Raw genomic sequence first — 15,988 nt, forward strand, 5'->3', positions numbered from 1 at the left:
TAAATATGTTTCGCCAATATAGTTTGGAAGGTTTGGAAAATCCGGGTCGCAAATCCCAAAACCTCTTACGTTCAGTGCTGCGCTGGATTTGATACAGCGGAGTGCGTAGTAGTCCAACGCATGTGACGTCCCCCTCGAGCCTATAGCTTGAAGGCATTATGACTGTATAGTAACTAGTAGTAGTAACCGATAGATGAAACGGTGTGTGTGTGTGTGTGTGTGTGTGTGTGTGAGAGTGTTTGTGTACATCATCATGACAATAAACAAATAGCTGAAACCATGTCCCACATCTTAAATGGTTGCCACAGGGGCCTCTACATAAGTAGGCATGACAGAATAGTAGATTGGATAGCGAAAGATATCTCTTTTATTTTTAGGTCCTCCATCACGCTGTTTAAGCAGTCTACTGTGAAGCCAAGCATGTTCAACCTGTGCAATGATGATTCCGTGTTCTCTAATATTACAGCTAACAGTAACACCCCTGATGTATTTGTGGTAAATGAACACCTTAGGGAGGTGTCCATTCTTGAGGTTGGCTGTACTTTTGACTACAGCTTAGAAGAAGCCTTCCTAACCAAAATGCTGAAATACCAACAGCTACAGCAGACCATCTCACAGCTAGGCTACAGATGTAAACTCCTGGTTTTTATCTTTGGCAGCCTAGGGCATGTGCACAAGTTGGTTGTGAGGGGCCTACAAATAGCCGGTCTCCCCAAAAGGAAGGCGCTCAATTTGGAAGAGGCATTGTTTCCTTTTCCCATGATTCTGCCGTCCATGCACCTTGTACCTGGCTGTTCTTTCATAATTTTCTGACTGCACTCGCATTGTTTATGTCCTTTGTATGAGGCCTCCTTGTACTTCTGTTCATGTGGACATAAATAAACATTTCAAATGTGTGTGTGTGTGTGCGTGCGTGTGCGTATGTGTGTGCGTGTGTGTGTGGACAGTGTGGAGGGGCAGGTGATGTTCTCGACGTGTGTGTGTGTGCGCGTGGAGGGGGGCAGCATGTGATGTTCTCGACGTGTGTGTGTGTGTGTGTGTGTGTGTGGAGGGGGGCAGCACGTGATGTTCTTCTCGCTCCTCCCGCTCTCTTCTCTCGGTGACTCACCTTGAAGTCCACCGATACCTGTGGCGTGTATTCGAGGGTCCAGAGCGCGCGCACCAACGACGCCAACTGATCGGTCACCTCGCCTCTGCTGCTGCTGCTGCTGTGGTTGTTGTGCAAGACGTCCTCGCTTTTTACCACCCCGTTTACTCGTTGTTTTGGACAACACAAATCCGATTTGTACTGTTCCAACCCGAGATACTCCGCCAGCAGGTCCGTGTTGCTCAGGCACTGGACCACGGCGTTCATGAAACAGGTGTTCCCGTGGTTCTTCAAGCCGAGCACTCCGGGTGTCTTGTCGCCATAGCACCACGAGAGCCGGTCCTTCACAGAGCCGCGGGGGGACGGCAGCGCGGAGGCGCTCTTCTTCTTCTTCAGCGCACTCTCCTGCCTCGAAGCCCGCGGTTCATCCGTGAGATTCCCCGGCGAGGAAACACTCGACGTACACGCCGCGCTTTCCCCGAAGCCGCCATCATCATCCTCCTCCTCCTCCTCGGCGTCAGGTGTCTCGACGACGTCGACGCCAAAGTGTCTCAAAGTTCCCAAAGTTTTCAGGATCCTGCTCATGAAATTCCCAACGGACCGCAGCGATTTCCTCCTGAACAGCTTGGTGGCTTTGTATTTCTTCTCTTTGCGCTTCTTTGTCGATTTGGATTTGATCGGTTGTTGTTGTCTTCTTACTTTATTCTCTTTGTGGGCATCCATAGTTACTGGTGGTGTGAACAGACCTGTCGCGCTGTAGGACGATACGCGCACCTGTCTGCCAGCCTGTCTCCTCTCTGGAACCCTGCTGCCGGTGAGGGCTCAGGTGGTGATGGTGACACGACGACTAGTGATTTATTCCTCAGACATTCCGATCATTCCCGCTCAATGGTCACTAGTTCGCGAGTTATGGTCACCTGTACAGAAGAGATGAGCTGCCTTCCTTCTCTCCCCCATCGCTGGTTCAACAGCCTACTTCCTCCTTCTCTCTCTCTCTCTCTCTCTCTCTCTCTCTCTCCCTCCCTCCCCTCCTCTCAGTCCGAGCGTGTTAAGAAGTTTCTATTTGGCGAATCCCGGTTTAATGCCCGCCCTCCCCCACGATGAATGTAATTAACCTGGCTTATTTTATTATAAAAACACAACACACACACATGAATATAGTCAAAATCAGAAAACGGACCCTATTCACAGGATGATATGATATTCTTTACACGGAAATAACAGGCTTTCAGAATAATTTCGTTGCTAGGGTAACAGCTTTGGCCCGGCCCAGTTTATTATTTATACATGTTATTTATACCATTTTATTAGCAAACATTGCAACAGGGAATTCACTTATATTAAATTTAATATTATTTAAATAAACATTTAAAATGTTTATTATGTTGTCAAGAAAAGTATGTATATAACTACCATGTTACCCAAGCAGCATGCATGTATCCCTTACGAAAAAGTATCATGTGGTTTCCATCGTTTTTGGTCATGGTGGTAGTGGGTGGAAATACCATGATATTACCACAAAAGTGGATTATACCATGGTATTGTTTAAATACAAGAGTGGGAACATGGTGACTATTTCGTAAGGCATGTGTCAAAAGTGAAAGCGAAACCTCCCTCTTTAATGAGACCAACATCATGTGGCCAGTTTTCTCCCATGGGTGGAGAGTAGACTATGGCTATGTTTACACTGCAGGCAACAGCACAAATCACATCTTTTCAATTCTGATTTGGACCACTTTCATAATATGTTGTCCTAAATCAGATACAGGTCTGATTTTTTGCAAATTCATATAGCAAGTTTAACATCACTCTAGATTGACAATCGTCACAATCACGGGCGCCTGAGCAATGGAGCAAGTGGAGCAGCTGCACCCCCACAATTGAACTTAGGGGAGCAAACGTGTGCTTTTGCACCCCCACTTTTTGATCATGTGAAAAATATGATATGTCCCCCCCCAATATATAACTGTAAACATAACTACGTAATTTCAATCAAATTAATAATACGCAATGACACTTAATAGCGAGTTTTTAAGTTTCCAAAGATTGTGCCCCCCCTGCCCCCCACATTTGAATGGTTTGATCCAGTGCCTCCCACGGCCCCTCCCTCCCCCAGCAGTCAGTGTGCATGCAACGCAGAGCTTTCAAACCATCCCGTATCTCTGTCCGAAACCCTCGTGCAACTGTGAGTAGCTTTAAAATGTCTCTGTGATACTTGTATAACGAGCGGTTCGGGCAGAACCAGTCCTTCATGGTCAACATAGGACGGTTGGTTTGCTATTGAGGAGCAAGTGACTGTGTATTCACTCTGTGCATCACAGTCACGGAAGGGGCTAGCTACCTGGTAGATCGAAGCCCATGAGAGTTTGAGTTGATTAGGATCCCCATTAGCTGTTGCATGACAACAACCAGTCTCCCTGGGGTCCACACAAAACATAAAACATTACATTCTACAAGACTTTTACAGAACAGTAGATAAAAAACTGATTTCCGAAGTCCATTTTCCTTCAAGCATTGACTTTCATATTTTCCATCAAATACCACTTATTTTCTGATTTTCATTTCATTGGAAAGAAAATAATGATAATAATAATAATGATAATAAAATAAGAATAAAGTACTTATATCTGCATTTACAGATGCCAGCCTTCAATTCATTATGAATTGAAAATGGGGGACCCTGATGTAAACAAGACGAAAGTCTTTCTCTGGTCTACACCCCCTTAACAATTGTGTGTATTGGGGGCGGCTACGTGGTGCAGTGGGCAAGGCGCTCACCACAAATATTGGAGATGCTGGGTTCGCCTGTTCGAGCCCAGCGCTCCACATTACTTTCAGTTTAGCTGGTCGTCCGTACTAATACACATTGGCAGTATTAGGGGGTGGAAAACTGATGGGTGGGGATCGGGCGTTGTGGACAGCGACTCCTACAGGTCGGTTGGTGCACCTGCGCAGTAGAATCAGGAAGCGATGGGGGCGGCGCCCCTCCAAAGCGCAGACCCGACGCTGAAAGATCGCGCCGCGCAGGTGAAAAGATGCGACTGCTGTTACCTCGAGTATCGGAGGGGACTCGTGCTATGTATGACTTAGTCCACATTGCAGCCGGCTTGTGGGAGGCAAGAAACAGCGTTCGAGACAGGGGAGGGTTGAATTGGATGATACGAAATTGGGATGGGAGAAAAATAGAAAAATGGGAGAAAAAGTGGATACAAAAAAAAAATTGTGTGTATTGAGCCGTACTGTATTGTACCCATTCTGCAATTTGGTAATAACATTTTTAATCAATCAATAACAGATTTAAGAATGGGTACAGCGTACAGTATAGTACGGCTCAATACACATGATTGTTAAGGGGATGCAGACCAGAGAAAGACTTTCGTCTTGTTTACATCAGGGTCCCCCATTTTCAATTCATAATGAATTGTAAGTAAGGGTGCAATTAGCACCGTGCAATCCATTCTTTGTGGATCCCGCCCTTAGACTAGTTGAAACATTTTCATAATGATGTTCAGTGTATTCATAAGTGTATTGCTCTCCTTAATGTAGAATGATATGGTGACTGTGCAGACTCAGGTATAACTAGGCGGCCATGGTCACAATTATGTGCTGGCAGTGGCGGGAGTCACTCAGTAAATACAAACCTGATACCAGCAACATGGAAGAAAGCTGTGATGGAGGTGTTCAGTGGAGGGATGGTGAGGTGTTTTCCTTATAAGTATTTGGGGTAATACTTCTGTACAACAAAAACTTGATTGGACGACACGTATCATAACCAGTCTGTGTTTGAAAGCATAGTGAAAGAATAAATGGCTCTTTCACCTCCTCACCGCCGTTATCATCTGCTCATGAAATTAGCTGGCCTCCACTACACATCAACTTATAAATTAAACTGTGAATTCAGTGTCCTCCATATTTACTTCCATCTTAGTTATTGTTCATTGTGCATTCAGTTCAGGACTCAGGAGCATAACCAGTTCACACTGGAATCTGATATTGGCCATAAAAAAAAAAAATTTAACCTTCTGTGTATTGTCGCAGTGAAAGGGTTAACCGTTTTGGTAGTGCGGCAGTGAAAGGGTTAACACAGAATGTGCACCACACTCAACTTGTTCATGAAACTGACCGCTCTCGCAAGTCGACAAGAGGTGTGTCAGAGCCCCCTGCTGTTGATGCAAAGATGGTTTGATGAAGGCATGAGTCCACATCGCCTCTTTAGGCCCAACCAATATTTGTGTTTTATTACACGTATATATGTTCATACATACCAACTATTTAGTCTGTTTTATTCTCCACCCATTGATCATCCTTAGCAACACTACTATCACCGACATCCAAGAAGGGGGATCCCCCCTTGAACGGCCCTTCTAAGGTTTCTCTCCTCCACATTGCCTGTGGTGCTTTTTTCCTATTGCTAGGTTTTTAGTGAGTTTTCCCTTACCTTCGCTGGGGTATGTCTGGGAGTGTTGTTTTGGATTTCATGATGTTTTTTTTTGTTCTTGATTTATTGTGATGTTTCTTCTTGACTTGGTTAATACTTGTCCAGCCCATGGGGACATTAAAGTGTGATTGCAGGCTTTACAAATACATTTGATTTTATTTGAACCAGTGTAGACCTAACAGACTGGATCAGAATCATGGGTCTCCCACACGGGAAACCAAACCACAACCTGACCATTGAAGATATTTAGCTTTCAGGAACAAAAGGGAAATGTCCGCACACAAAAACACGTGGTTTAAGGACTGAAATGTATCTTATAGTGAGTGCAGATATTGTTTTTGACCCTAGGATGTCCAGCCAGCACCCCTCTGAACATTTTTAAAGTCGACGATGGAATTCCTTTGCTCTACGCTCTCTAGTCCCGCCAGTTCTCGGAGGAGGCTACACTCCACTAATGTTTCACGACACCTTCTGCTGAAGTGCCTCATCTACCTACTGTGGCGTATTCAGTTTTCACAAACAAGCACCTACTCCATGAATAAATCTGGCTATTGTACTCTCACACAGCTATACCGACAACCTGGAAAACACTCCCAAGTTGGAAAACAAATGATAAGAGAAAATCTTGGCTGTTTTATGAGAAGTCTTGGTCTTCAATGGGGCACCAGTTTTTATACTACAGCCTAGTCAGATTTTCAATCAGCTCAGTTTTAATTTCACAGCTCGCCAATACCAAAGATTGAATTTAGTGAGCTAGATGTGCTGACTTATTTTACTAGATAGTCAGCGATCTCTTCCAATATGTTCACAATTTCCCCATGTTATTATTCGAGTAGGGCCATACACTCTGCTGCATACATGGTACCACAGCTTTATTATACCTAACTTATGGTGTAATGCTATCATAATCTATGTAGTCCAAGACACACACACACACACACACAACAGCATGCTAAGACTCGCATACGCACACACAGAAACCCCATTCCAGGGTAAACCTTTCTCTTACTTAACCCTTTCACTACCACACTACAGAAGGTTAACCGTCTGTAGTGTGGTAGTGAAAGGGTTACCCTTCTGTAGTGTGGTTGTGAAAGGGTTAACCTTCTGTATTGTCACTGTGAAAGGGTTAACCCTTTGGTAGTGTGGTAGTGAAAGGGTTAAACATCACAGATATATGTCATTTAGCCAGGTTAACTGTATTTTACAGAACCTGGGGTGTTTTTTCACTGGACTTGATGTGTACTGGTTTGGTGTTTTACTTTGTGGCGTAGCAGGGGAAAGCTATTAATTATTGAGGTTGGCCATTCTGAGCAATAGCGCAGGGAATGGGCTTTGAGGAGAAGCATTCAGAGAGTCTGTCTCACGTATGTCCTCTCCCTCCCTCTCCACACATGCCCCCCGGGGAACCTCCCGTGATAGATTAGCTGACAGCAGCCGTGTGCTGAAGTGGCCAGGAATCTGGGCCTTCTCCTCGTCTACCCCGTTTCCCTCTACTGCACCAGACACACAGGAGTCATATCTGGGTGAAATATGCATTTAATGTTCTGTATTATATACAGTAGTACTATTTTCATATATATATAGTTTTTTGACATATTCAAAGATGTACATTCAAAAATGCATGTAATACATCACGGTTTCTGTTGCTCCCAAAAGATCTGAATATTCTCAACACTGGAGGCTTCTGCTGCCTTGAAGCATTTCTGGTATTGATGGTAAAGTTATACATGGGGTGAATTCCAATCTATTCATCACTTGTGGAGGATAAACCACTGTTATATTATCATACTGGCCAATCGCGTCTCGCTCTTCGCCATTATGAGATATCTCTTATCTCCTAGCACCTACTGTGCTCACGAACAAACAAATGCACTCACATGCACGTGACCAGGCCACGCCCCCTCGTCCTACTATATGACGCCGGACATGGTCACACTCTACCTTACTCTTTTTTGTTTTCAACACGGACGTAGCAGTGCACTCCGTGAACTAGCTGTTATGAAACGCAGGGAGAAATTACACATGTTGGGTTTTCGCCGGAGGTTCACCAGCCCCTGGAATCTTTTCGGCACATCCTAACAGCGCATCGGGCCTGTCCTGGGGTTTCCTCATCTCGTAGATAGATAGATAGATAGATACTTCGTGACAACGGTTAGCAGTCGAGCTACGTCGGGCACAGGCAGGGCCTGCGCTAACAGGCATTGATACTAGCATGAGTGATATTGCTCGTTGTCCCGTGTTTTTTGGTGTTTTCCTGGCTATCCTAGAGCGCACGGCTAATGCTAATGCTACAATGTTAGGACGCCGTTCCTTTGTTCCCCGCCGAGGGATGTCTTTACTAAAAGGTCTTCCCTCCTCTTAACTATGCATGCTGACGGTCAATCGGTGTCTAATGTTGGGGGTTTAACAGGGGCTTGTTTACCATTTACATGGGTGGATGGGCTGAGGCTCAGGGCTGCTGTGCCTTTTGTGAATCTATGAATTGTGTGGACGGGACTGGTGTTTTTCTCTGGTCTGCATCCCCTTAACAATTGTGTGTATGGGCTAGCCCATTCTGCAGTGTGTTAGTGGAGTTTTCGTTCATTTATTCATCTACCCCTTGATGGGTGCACACCACAGTGGAGGTTGCTGCATGCCTACTAGTGAGGCAGTGCTTCACTAGTAGTAGACTTTGGTCTGCAGCCACCACTGGTGTTCCGTGCTTGTGAAGCAGGTGGCATCAGTCCTTTGCCTCTGACATGGTGGAACGGTGTTCCGCCCGGCCGACGCCATGAGGCGAGTCGGCCCGGCAGGTGGCTGGTGGGCTGTTAAAGCCTATACCGCTGCGGTATAGAATTAGCAGCAACTGGCAACATTGTTAAAATTGCAATTTTTTCTGTAAAAAATGGTGTCGGGTGGTGGGGCCTTAGGGCCAGCCGACATCAAAACATTGCGCAAGGTTTTGAGGTTATTCAGCTTTTGACCTAGCTGCAAGCTATAACCGCAGAGAGGGCTAGGATGCTGTCGATGCTTGTTCACAGACATCTTTGGTTGGAACAATCTCCCCTTGAGGAGGAGAGAAGGTTTTTCCCTCCTCAGGGCTCCCCTCTCCGCAGAGGGACTTTTGGTCTTTCCGCGGGAGCGCGGGCGGTATTTGACCCAGGCCCCACACCGCCTCACACCGCGCAGCCAGAGGTGACGGCGCAGCCTCACCAGCGGCTGTGGCGAGGCGCCCGACCAGCGGCCATGTTTCCCCCGCCTGAGGTACCCTCGACACAAAGACAACAGGTGATCACAAGGTCGACAGCCTTGGCGGCCGAGGGATCGGCTACATTAGATGAGCACGCCCTAAAAAACCGTCGCCGTCTAGCTGTGTCTAGCTCGCTCTCCGGTCACCCCCCCCCCAACACCAGCGGGATACGGGCTCTGATTTGTTCCCTTTGGCTGCGGGCCGCATGCCTTCAGTGAAGCACAAGCGGCCCCACGTTTCGCTTCTCATGGGGACAGGGGCTGACACCCAGTTGCTGGCTAGGCCTGGGTCTGCCCGTGAGAATGCTGTGCTGTCAAGCGGCTCCCACGCCACACGTTCTGCGTCTGTGTTTGGTGAGCCTGGTGTTGTGTCTGTCAACGACGAAGGTTGTCAGCGGGGGAACTCGAGGCCCAGGGGGTCGCAGCGCGAGTTCCCCCAGCCCCGCCCTCGCCAGGCCAGGTATTACGTTAGTGCCTCCCACGGCCGGAAGACCGGCGGTGGTCAGTCAGGCACGCGTGATTTGTGTGGTAGCAATATCACTGCAGGGCTACGGTGTGTAGGAACCCACCCTATTGGGCAGTGTGGGGACCACACGCCTTGCATGTCCAGCTGCAGAACAGATCCTCAGCAGTCCATGCCGGGGAGATGTTCAGTGGGGGAGCTTATGTCACCCAGTGTGATGTCAGCTTCCCCCGTATCAAACCGGCCCTTTCTGTCGGGGTCCCCCCTTGGGTGCGATTGCCTCATTGGTAGTGTCAGGGTGCGATATCTCGGCAAGTGGCGGCGGGTGCGCTTGGGATTATCGTCGCATATGGCTACAACAGTGCCATATGTCGAGGTGGATGGAGAGAACGCTGAGGCGGGGACTTGTGTTGCAGTTTGCACAACCCCACCCTCCGTTTTCAGGTTTGGTACAGACCCTATTGTCAGGGTCAACAGCAGTGACAGCTCTGGCCGACGAGATCCAATCTCTGTTGGCGAAGCAAGCCATCGTCGTGGTCCCAAAGGAGGACACAATGCGTGGCGTTTCCTCCTGGTATTCTCTGGTGCCCGAGAAATCGGAGGGGGGTGTCAGACCCATACTGGACCTGTCCCATGGAAGGTTCAGAATGTTGACCGTCTCCCACCTGTTAGACACTGTCAGGTGGGGGACTGGTTCACCTCCATAGACCGCATCCCGATCTTCCATCCTAGGGCTTACCTATGCTTCCTTTGCAGGGCTTAGCGTATGGGTACCAGAGGCTGCGTTCGGCTACTCTCTGGCTCCCCGCATCTTCACCAAGTGCGTGGAGACCGCACTGGGGCTTCTGCGTCGTCGGGGTTTACAAATTTTATTCTACCCTGGACAACGTTCTGGTCCTTGGCCGGTCAGGGTAGATCGCCAGGTTTGATACCAGGCAGGTGGTGCCTCACCAGCCTGGGTTTTGCTGTGGACTGGAAGTAGAGTTCTCCTCTTCCCAGTCAACGGGTGGAGTACATGGGCTTTTTCTAAGCTCAAGGTCTATATGGGCATCCCTCTCAGAGCGGCGGTGAGTGGATGGTTCTCGGCACGCTCGGGAGGTTCCGTCCTAGGACGGTTACGGCGCTGTCCATGATGCGCCTGCTGCTGTGGTCCCTCTTGGCCTCCTCTTCATGAGGAGGATACAGAGGTGGTTTTTTCCAGTATGGAAATGGACCCGGTAAGAGACATATGGAAGCGGCTGAAGGTTCCCATGTCAGTACTGGGGGACCTTGTCCTCTGGGGAGGGCCTGGTGCCCTCACCAGCGGGGTCCCTGTGGGCAGCAGGCTGTCACACGTCACAGTCTTCACCGATGCCTCCCTCATGGGATGGGGGGGACGTGTCGGGCCAACGCAGTAGGTGGCAGCTGGCAAGACCATGCTGCCCGGTCTGCGCTACATTCAATGTGTTGGAATTGAAGGCAGTCCTTCTGGTCCTCAAACGGCTCAGCCACCTTGTGGTGGGCAAGCATGTTTTGGTCAGGACGGACAACACGACGTCAGCGTCGTATATTGTCAGACAGGAAGGAGTGCGCTCTCCCCATCTGCACCAGGCGGCGGTCGGGCTCTGGCTATGGGCGTTCTCCATCTGCTCTGCCTGAGGGCTCTCCACATCCGGCAGGTCGCGGGGCGGTCCTCACCCTGACGAGTGGGGACTACATTCAGACATAGTCGGGCAGGTCTGGGACCGATTCCGTGGCCGTCCGGGATTCTGTACGCATTCCCCCCCTTACACCTGATAGCTCAGCTGTTGGGGCGGGTACGTCGGGAGCGTGGGACTTGGTCCTGATCGCGCCGGGGCTCAGCTGTGTGGTCCCCGGCCCTGATTCAGCTCTTGGTGGCCCCGCCGTGGCCTGTTCCGTGGTCACCGCGGGCCCTCTCTCAGGCACGCAGAACTCTGTTCTGCCTCCTGTTCTGGGGCAGCCTCTAGGTTTGACTGCTGACAGTGTGAATCTGGTGGGGATGCGTCTTGACTATTCTGTGGTTAACGCTATCCGGTACGCGCGCGCTCCGTCCTCTACCGCGGAGTGCCGTATGGTCGAGTGTGGGGGCAGAACATTGTTCAGCCACCCTCTCGTGGAACATTCCTGCTTGGCGCTCGGCGTCTCGAGCCTGTGGAACGTTCTCTGTCTCAGAGTGGGACCTCCAACTGGTCCTGGGCCGGTTGTCAGAGGCCCCGTTTGAGCCTCTTGAGCAGGCGCCATTGGATCGGCTGTCTTGAAGACCGCGTTCTTTTTGGCCATCACCTCCGCTTAGCGCGTGGGTGAGCTGTGTGCTCTCTCGGTGCGGCCTGAGTGCCTGTCTATTCGGCCGATAACGGTGTGACTCTGAGGCCTAGTCCAGTCTTCGTGCCGAAGAATGTCCGGAGCTCTTTTCGCTCCAGGGATATTGTGGTTCAGGCATTTGTCCGCCTCCTCACGCTAGTGAGTTGGAGGCGGGCCTTCACCTGTCGTGTCCTGTCCGTGCACTGGGGGTTTACCTAAGGACTCTGGCTCTCAGGGCTTCCGTTCAACTGTTTGTTTGTTACGGTGGCCCTTGCGCGGGTGAGGCGCTGTCCAAGCAGCACCGGTCACATTGGTTGTGGGGGGCGTTGCCTTTTGTTGCACGTTGGCTGGACAGGTCCCCCCTCGGGCTGCTGCCCTGTTAGGGGGGGCCTCGGTGGAGGACATCTGTGCTGCGGCCTTCTGGTCCTCCCCGGGTCCCTTCGTTAGGTTTTACCTCGTGGATATGACTGGGGGTTCTGTCTCCCAGGCGGTTCTGAGGTCTGGGACCTCTCCTGCGTCCCACCATTTGGTAGGCTAGCAGGGGTGTGTGGGTGTGTGCCACAGGGTGCTGTGTCACACGTGGTCCCGCCTGTGCTGTGCGTTTTCAGGGGTGTCTGGTTCCCTTTTTTCACACTTTGGTGGTTGACTGCCTCCCCCCCTTCGTTAGGACGGGTGGGTGGACGGGACTCCCCTCCTCCATGGTTGGGGCTTACGGGCCCTCGGTGGGTACACTTGTCGGGTCACGCGTCTGCTCTGCCCCATATCTCATAATGGCGAAGAGCGAGACGCGATTGGCCAGTATGATAATATAACGAAAGGTTATCATCCTATAACCTAGTTATATGAATACTGGCTGAGCGTCTCGCTCTTAGCGCCCTGAGGTCCCTTGGATGGGTTTTCAGTGTTGGAAACTTTTTCTGAGGAAGGTAGAGTGTGACCATGTCCGGTGTCATATAGTAGGACGCGGGGGCGTGGCCTGGTCACATGCATGTGAGTGCATTTGTTTGTTCGTGAGCACAGTAGGTGCTAGGAGATAAGAGATATCTCATAATGGCAAAGAGCGAGACGCTCAGCCAGTATTCATATAACTAGGTTATAGGATAACCTTTCGTTATAGTTTCACACATGAAGCAAAACATCCCCTCTGTAGGGGAGAACGGGGGACGTTGTCACACTTTTTACTCTAGTGTGAATTGCTCATCATCAAAACATCTTTCAATAGTCATTCCTACATTAAATTGAAGCTTAAGATGTTGGCTTGAAATGTGTATCCCTCTCATTTTCCAACGTATTGTAACAAAGAGTGAATCACCTATCAGACACTCTGACACATTGTGACAACCAACCCCATCATGGGGATGGTTGTCACAGACTATGGGGTTGGTTGTCACACCATGTGTTTTAATGGGAAGAATCTTAAAAAGAAGACAAGAAGGCAGAACAAAATGTTTAAGTTTAATTGCATTGACAAGTTGACAAATACATAACTTAATGCATCTTAACATGAACATAAACAGGAAACACATCTTTAGGCAATCCTATATAACAAAATAAGAACACAATAAATCGGCCTAACAATAATAGCCTACACAACATGTGACAACCAACCCCAAATAAAATGTGACGACCAACCCCAACTGGAATGTCTAGATTGCATCAAGGCTAACAGCCATCTAACTAGTTAGCTAGCTAACAACAATCTAAACTATAGCTATCACTTCACACTTTTTAAGGGTAATAATTGTTTCATTATAAACCAATTGTGTAAAAGCCTAGAAGAAAAATACTGAGGAGCGGAATATTTACAATTAGACATGAAAAACACAAAAAGTCCTCTCACCTCAAATTCAGCTGTTTCACTCCAAAGATGACAATGTAGGTGAACTCTTTATTTTATTTATTCTTTCTCAGATTTTTCTGTTTTCTCCCCGTCCCAATTTTAGTCGTTGTGCCAATTCCCCCCCTCCCCTACCTGGTTGTTGTGTGCATGTTCTCCTACTGGTCGGTACAAGGGAACCCTGAAGTATCTGCACGCTTCCTCCGACACGTGCGGCGACAGCCAGTGGCTCTTTTCTCACCTGGCAGCGAGGGCCCTCATTGGTGAAGTGTAACGCGTGGGAGGTCATGCTGCCTTCCTCAAGTCCTGCCTCCGCTGAGCAAGCGCCCAGACCTGACCTGTAGGTGTCGCTGTCCACAACGCCAGTTTCCCACCCACGGCTTCCCTCCCCCTAACCCAGCCAAACGAGTTAGTATAGCGATCAGCCCAAGCCAAGGCAATGCTGACTCCGGGAGTCGAGACCGCAGCCTCTTGCATTGGTGACGAGCGCAATCTCCGCTACGCCACCTGACCGCCAAATGTAGGTGAACTCTGACCCCAATTCTGGACATTTAAATACCAAAGTATGGGAGACAGGACCCTCTGGTAGTGAAATATAATGAATGTGACAACCTACCCGTGTGACAACGTCCCCCGTTCTCCCCTATATAATGTCCTGTCAGAGAAAGAAATTATTATAATAATAATAAAAACTAAAGGAATAATAAACTAATTACAGTAATTTCCCTGTAATAAAAATTGCATGGTAACACTTTATAATAACACTCAGTTATAAGACCTTTATAAGGTATTTGTAGATAATGAACTAATCATGAACAAATCATTTATATACATTCGTAAATTATTATAAAATAATTTATAAGTATATTTGTATAACATTTACAAATTAGTTCTACATTATTTATAACTCATCATCAACATTGTTTGTACTTGATTTGTTCATCATTAAATAATGTTGTTTAATGTGTAGTAACATGCTTTGAAAAAATGGATATGAAAAAAACTACTATACTGTACCTCCATTTATTTGTTCATGTTCAACAAATGATTTGTTAAGACATTCATAAAACATCTATAAATCATTTGCAGATGCTATTGTGTGCCCTAATCTGAAGTGAAGCCTATTCATCATTAACAAATGTCTAATACAGTTAATTCTTTGTTTACTTTTTCATCACCTGTTACAAATGTTGTAGACAGCTTTCGGATACACCCTTATTTGTGACATCAAACAGTGACAGAATTAGGACTATAGATAAATGCAATTTTATTAACATATAAAATACATGTGCATGACATATATGATATGATACATTTATTTATATTGCGCCCCTCAACCAATAGTTACATCGGCCCGGGGCGCATCCCGGGAGAGAAAAGATAAACAAAAAGACAGAAACAATACGAAAAAACTGAGAAAAATACAGGCAGTCCAACCAAGCAGATAGAAAACAGACAGACATAATACACCACGCATACAACAATACAAAAAAAACTGGCTCATGGATTGTTTATGGCGAAAAGGTGGGTTTTGAGCATGGCCTTAAAGGTCCGTAGAGTGCTTGCAGATTTCAGGTTGAGTGGGAGCTTGTTCCAGAGGGTCGGTGCTGCGACTGCGAAGGCCCGGTTTCCCTTTGTCACCAGTCTTGTGTGGGGGATTTTTGGCCGGTTTGGTTGTTAGAACGGAGGGATATGGAGTTGGTTGATTGGACCAGGAGTTCTTTTATGTAGGCTGGGGAGAGACCGTTTATGGCTTTGTATGTGAACATGAGGATTTTGAAATGTATTCGTTGTTTTACCGGGAGCCAGTGTAGGGATACAAGGACTGGGGAGATGTGGTCCCTCATCTTGGTGCCCGTCACGAGCCTGGCGGCTGCGTTCTGGACGAGTTGGAGGCGGTTTATATATTTGTCTGCAACACCAGAGTAGAGGGTGTTGCAGTAATCCAGTCTTGAAAATATGAGAGTGAGGATGACCCTTTGAAGGTCGCTGGGGGAGAGGAATGTTTTTATTTTTGCGATATAGTGTAATGTGGGGGGCACTAGGACCCAGGAGTACCCTGGCCAGGTATTATCTACAAATACCTTATAAAGGTCTTATAACTGAGTGTTATTATAAAGTGTTACCAATTGCATTTATTTATTTGTTCAAGATGAGAATGTTGTGAGAGGACAGTTTTTTGGAGGAATCGGACCAAACTTTTGGGTATGTAGATCAAAGGTGTTCACGTGTCTCGTCGCCTTGGTCTTCTAGGGACGGCTTCAGGGGGGAGCGGTGGGGGTACTTCCACCGCAGGATGGCGCCATCGCTGCTGGTGCTGATCACGGTGCGGTTGTTGGTGCAGATCTTGACACTGGTGATGCTGCCACTGTGGCCCAAGCCTACGTGGGTCACTGTTCCGCCTGAGTAGTTCCACACCTTCACCAGCTTGTCATCTCCACCTGGGAGGAGACGAAAGGATGACATCCCCTTGTTAAAGGAACACTTGGATTTTTTTTTTTAAGTTTGCTTTGTTTAATTTTTTTCATCAGACACCTTAATTTACACTTAACACTTGGTAGTGGTTTCAAAGTGGAGTGCGGAAATGCCAACATGTTATCTTGGAGAAACTGAAGGACAAGAGCAAGAAAT

The 15,988-nt window shown here is 48.0% G+C and overlaps 1 protein-coding gene across 1 annotated transcript in view; it reads right to left on the reverse strand.

The window, feature by feature from the left end:
- Positions 1-15,571: 15,571 nt before the first annotated feature.
- LOC311231758 (cilia- and flagella-associated protein 52-like) overlaps positions 15,572-15,988 on the reverse strand; it is a gene marked incomplete at both ends in the record, with an annotated part of 52,807 nt that continues 52,390 nt past the window's right edge. Inside the window, 1 exon segment of the mRNA XM_084318381.1 lies at positions 15,572-15,798. Coding sequence (XP_084174507.1) covers positions 15,572-15,798 — 227 coding nt within the window.

This window comes from Notolepis coatsorum, assembly GCF_963971535.1.
Source record: "Notolepis coatsorum genome assembly, chromosome: 7".
Classification (NCBI taxonomy): domain Eukaryota; kingdom Metazoa; phylum Chordata; class Actinopteri; order Aulopiformes; family Paralepididae; genus Notolepis; species Notolepis coatsorum.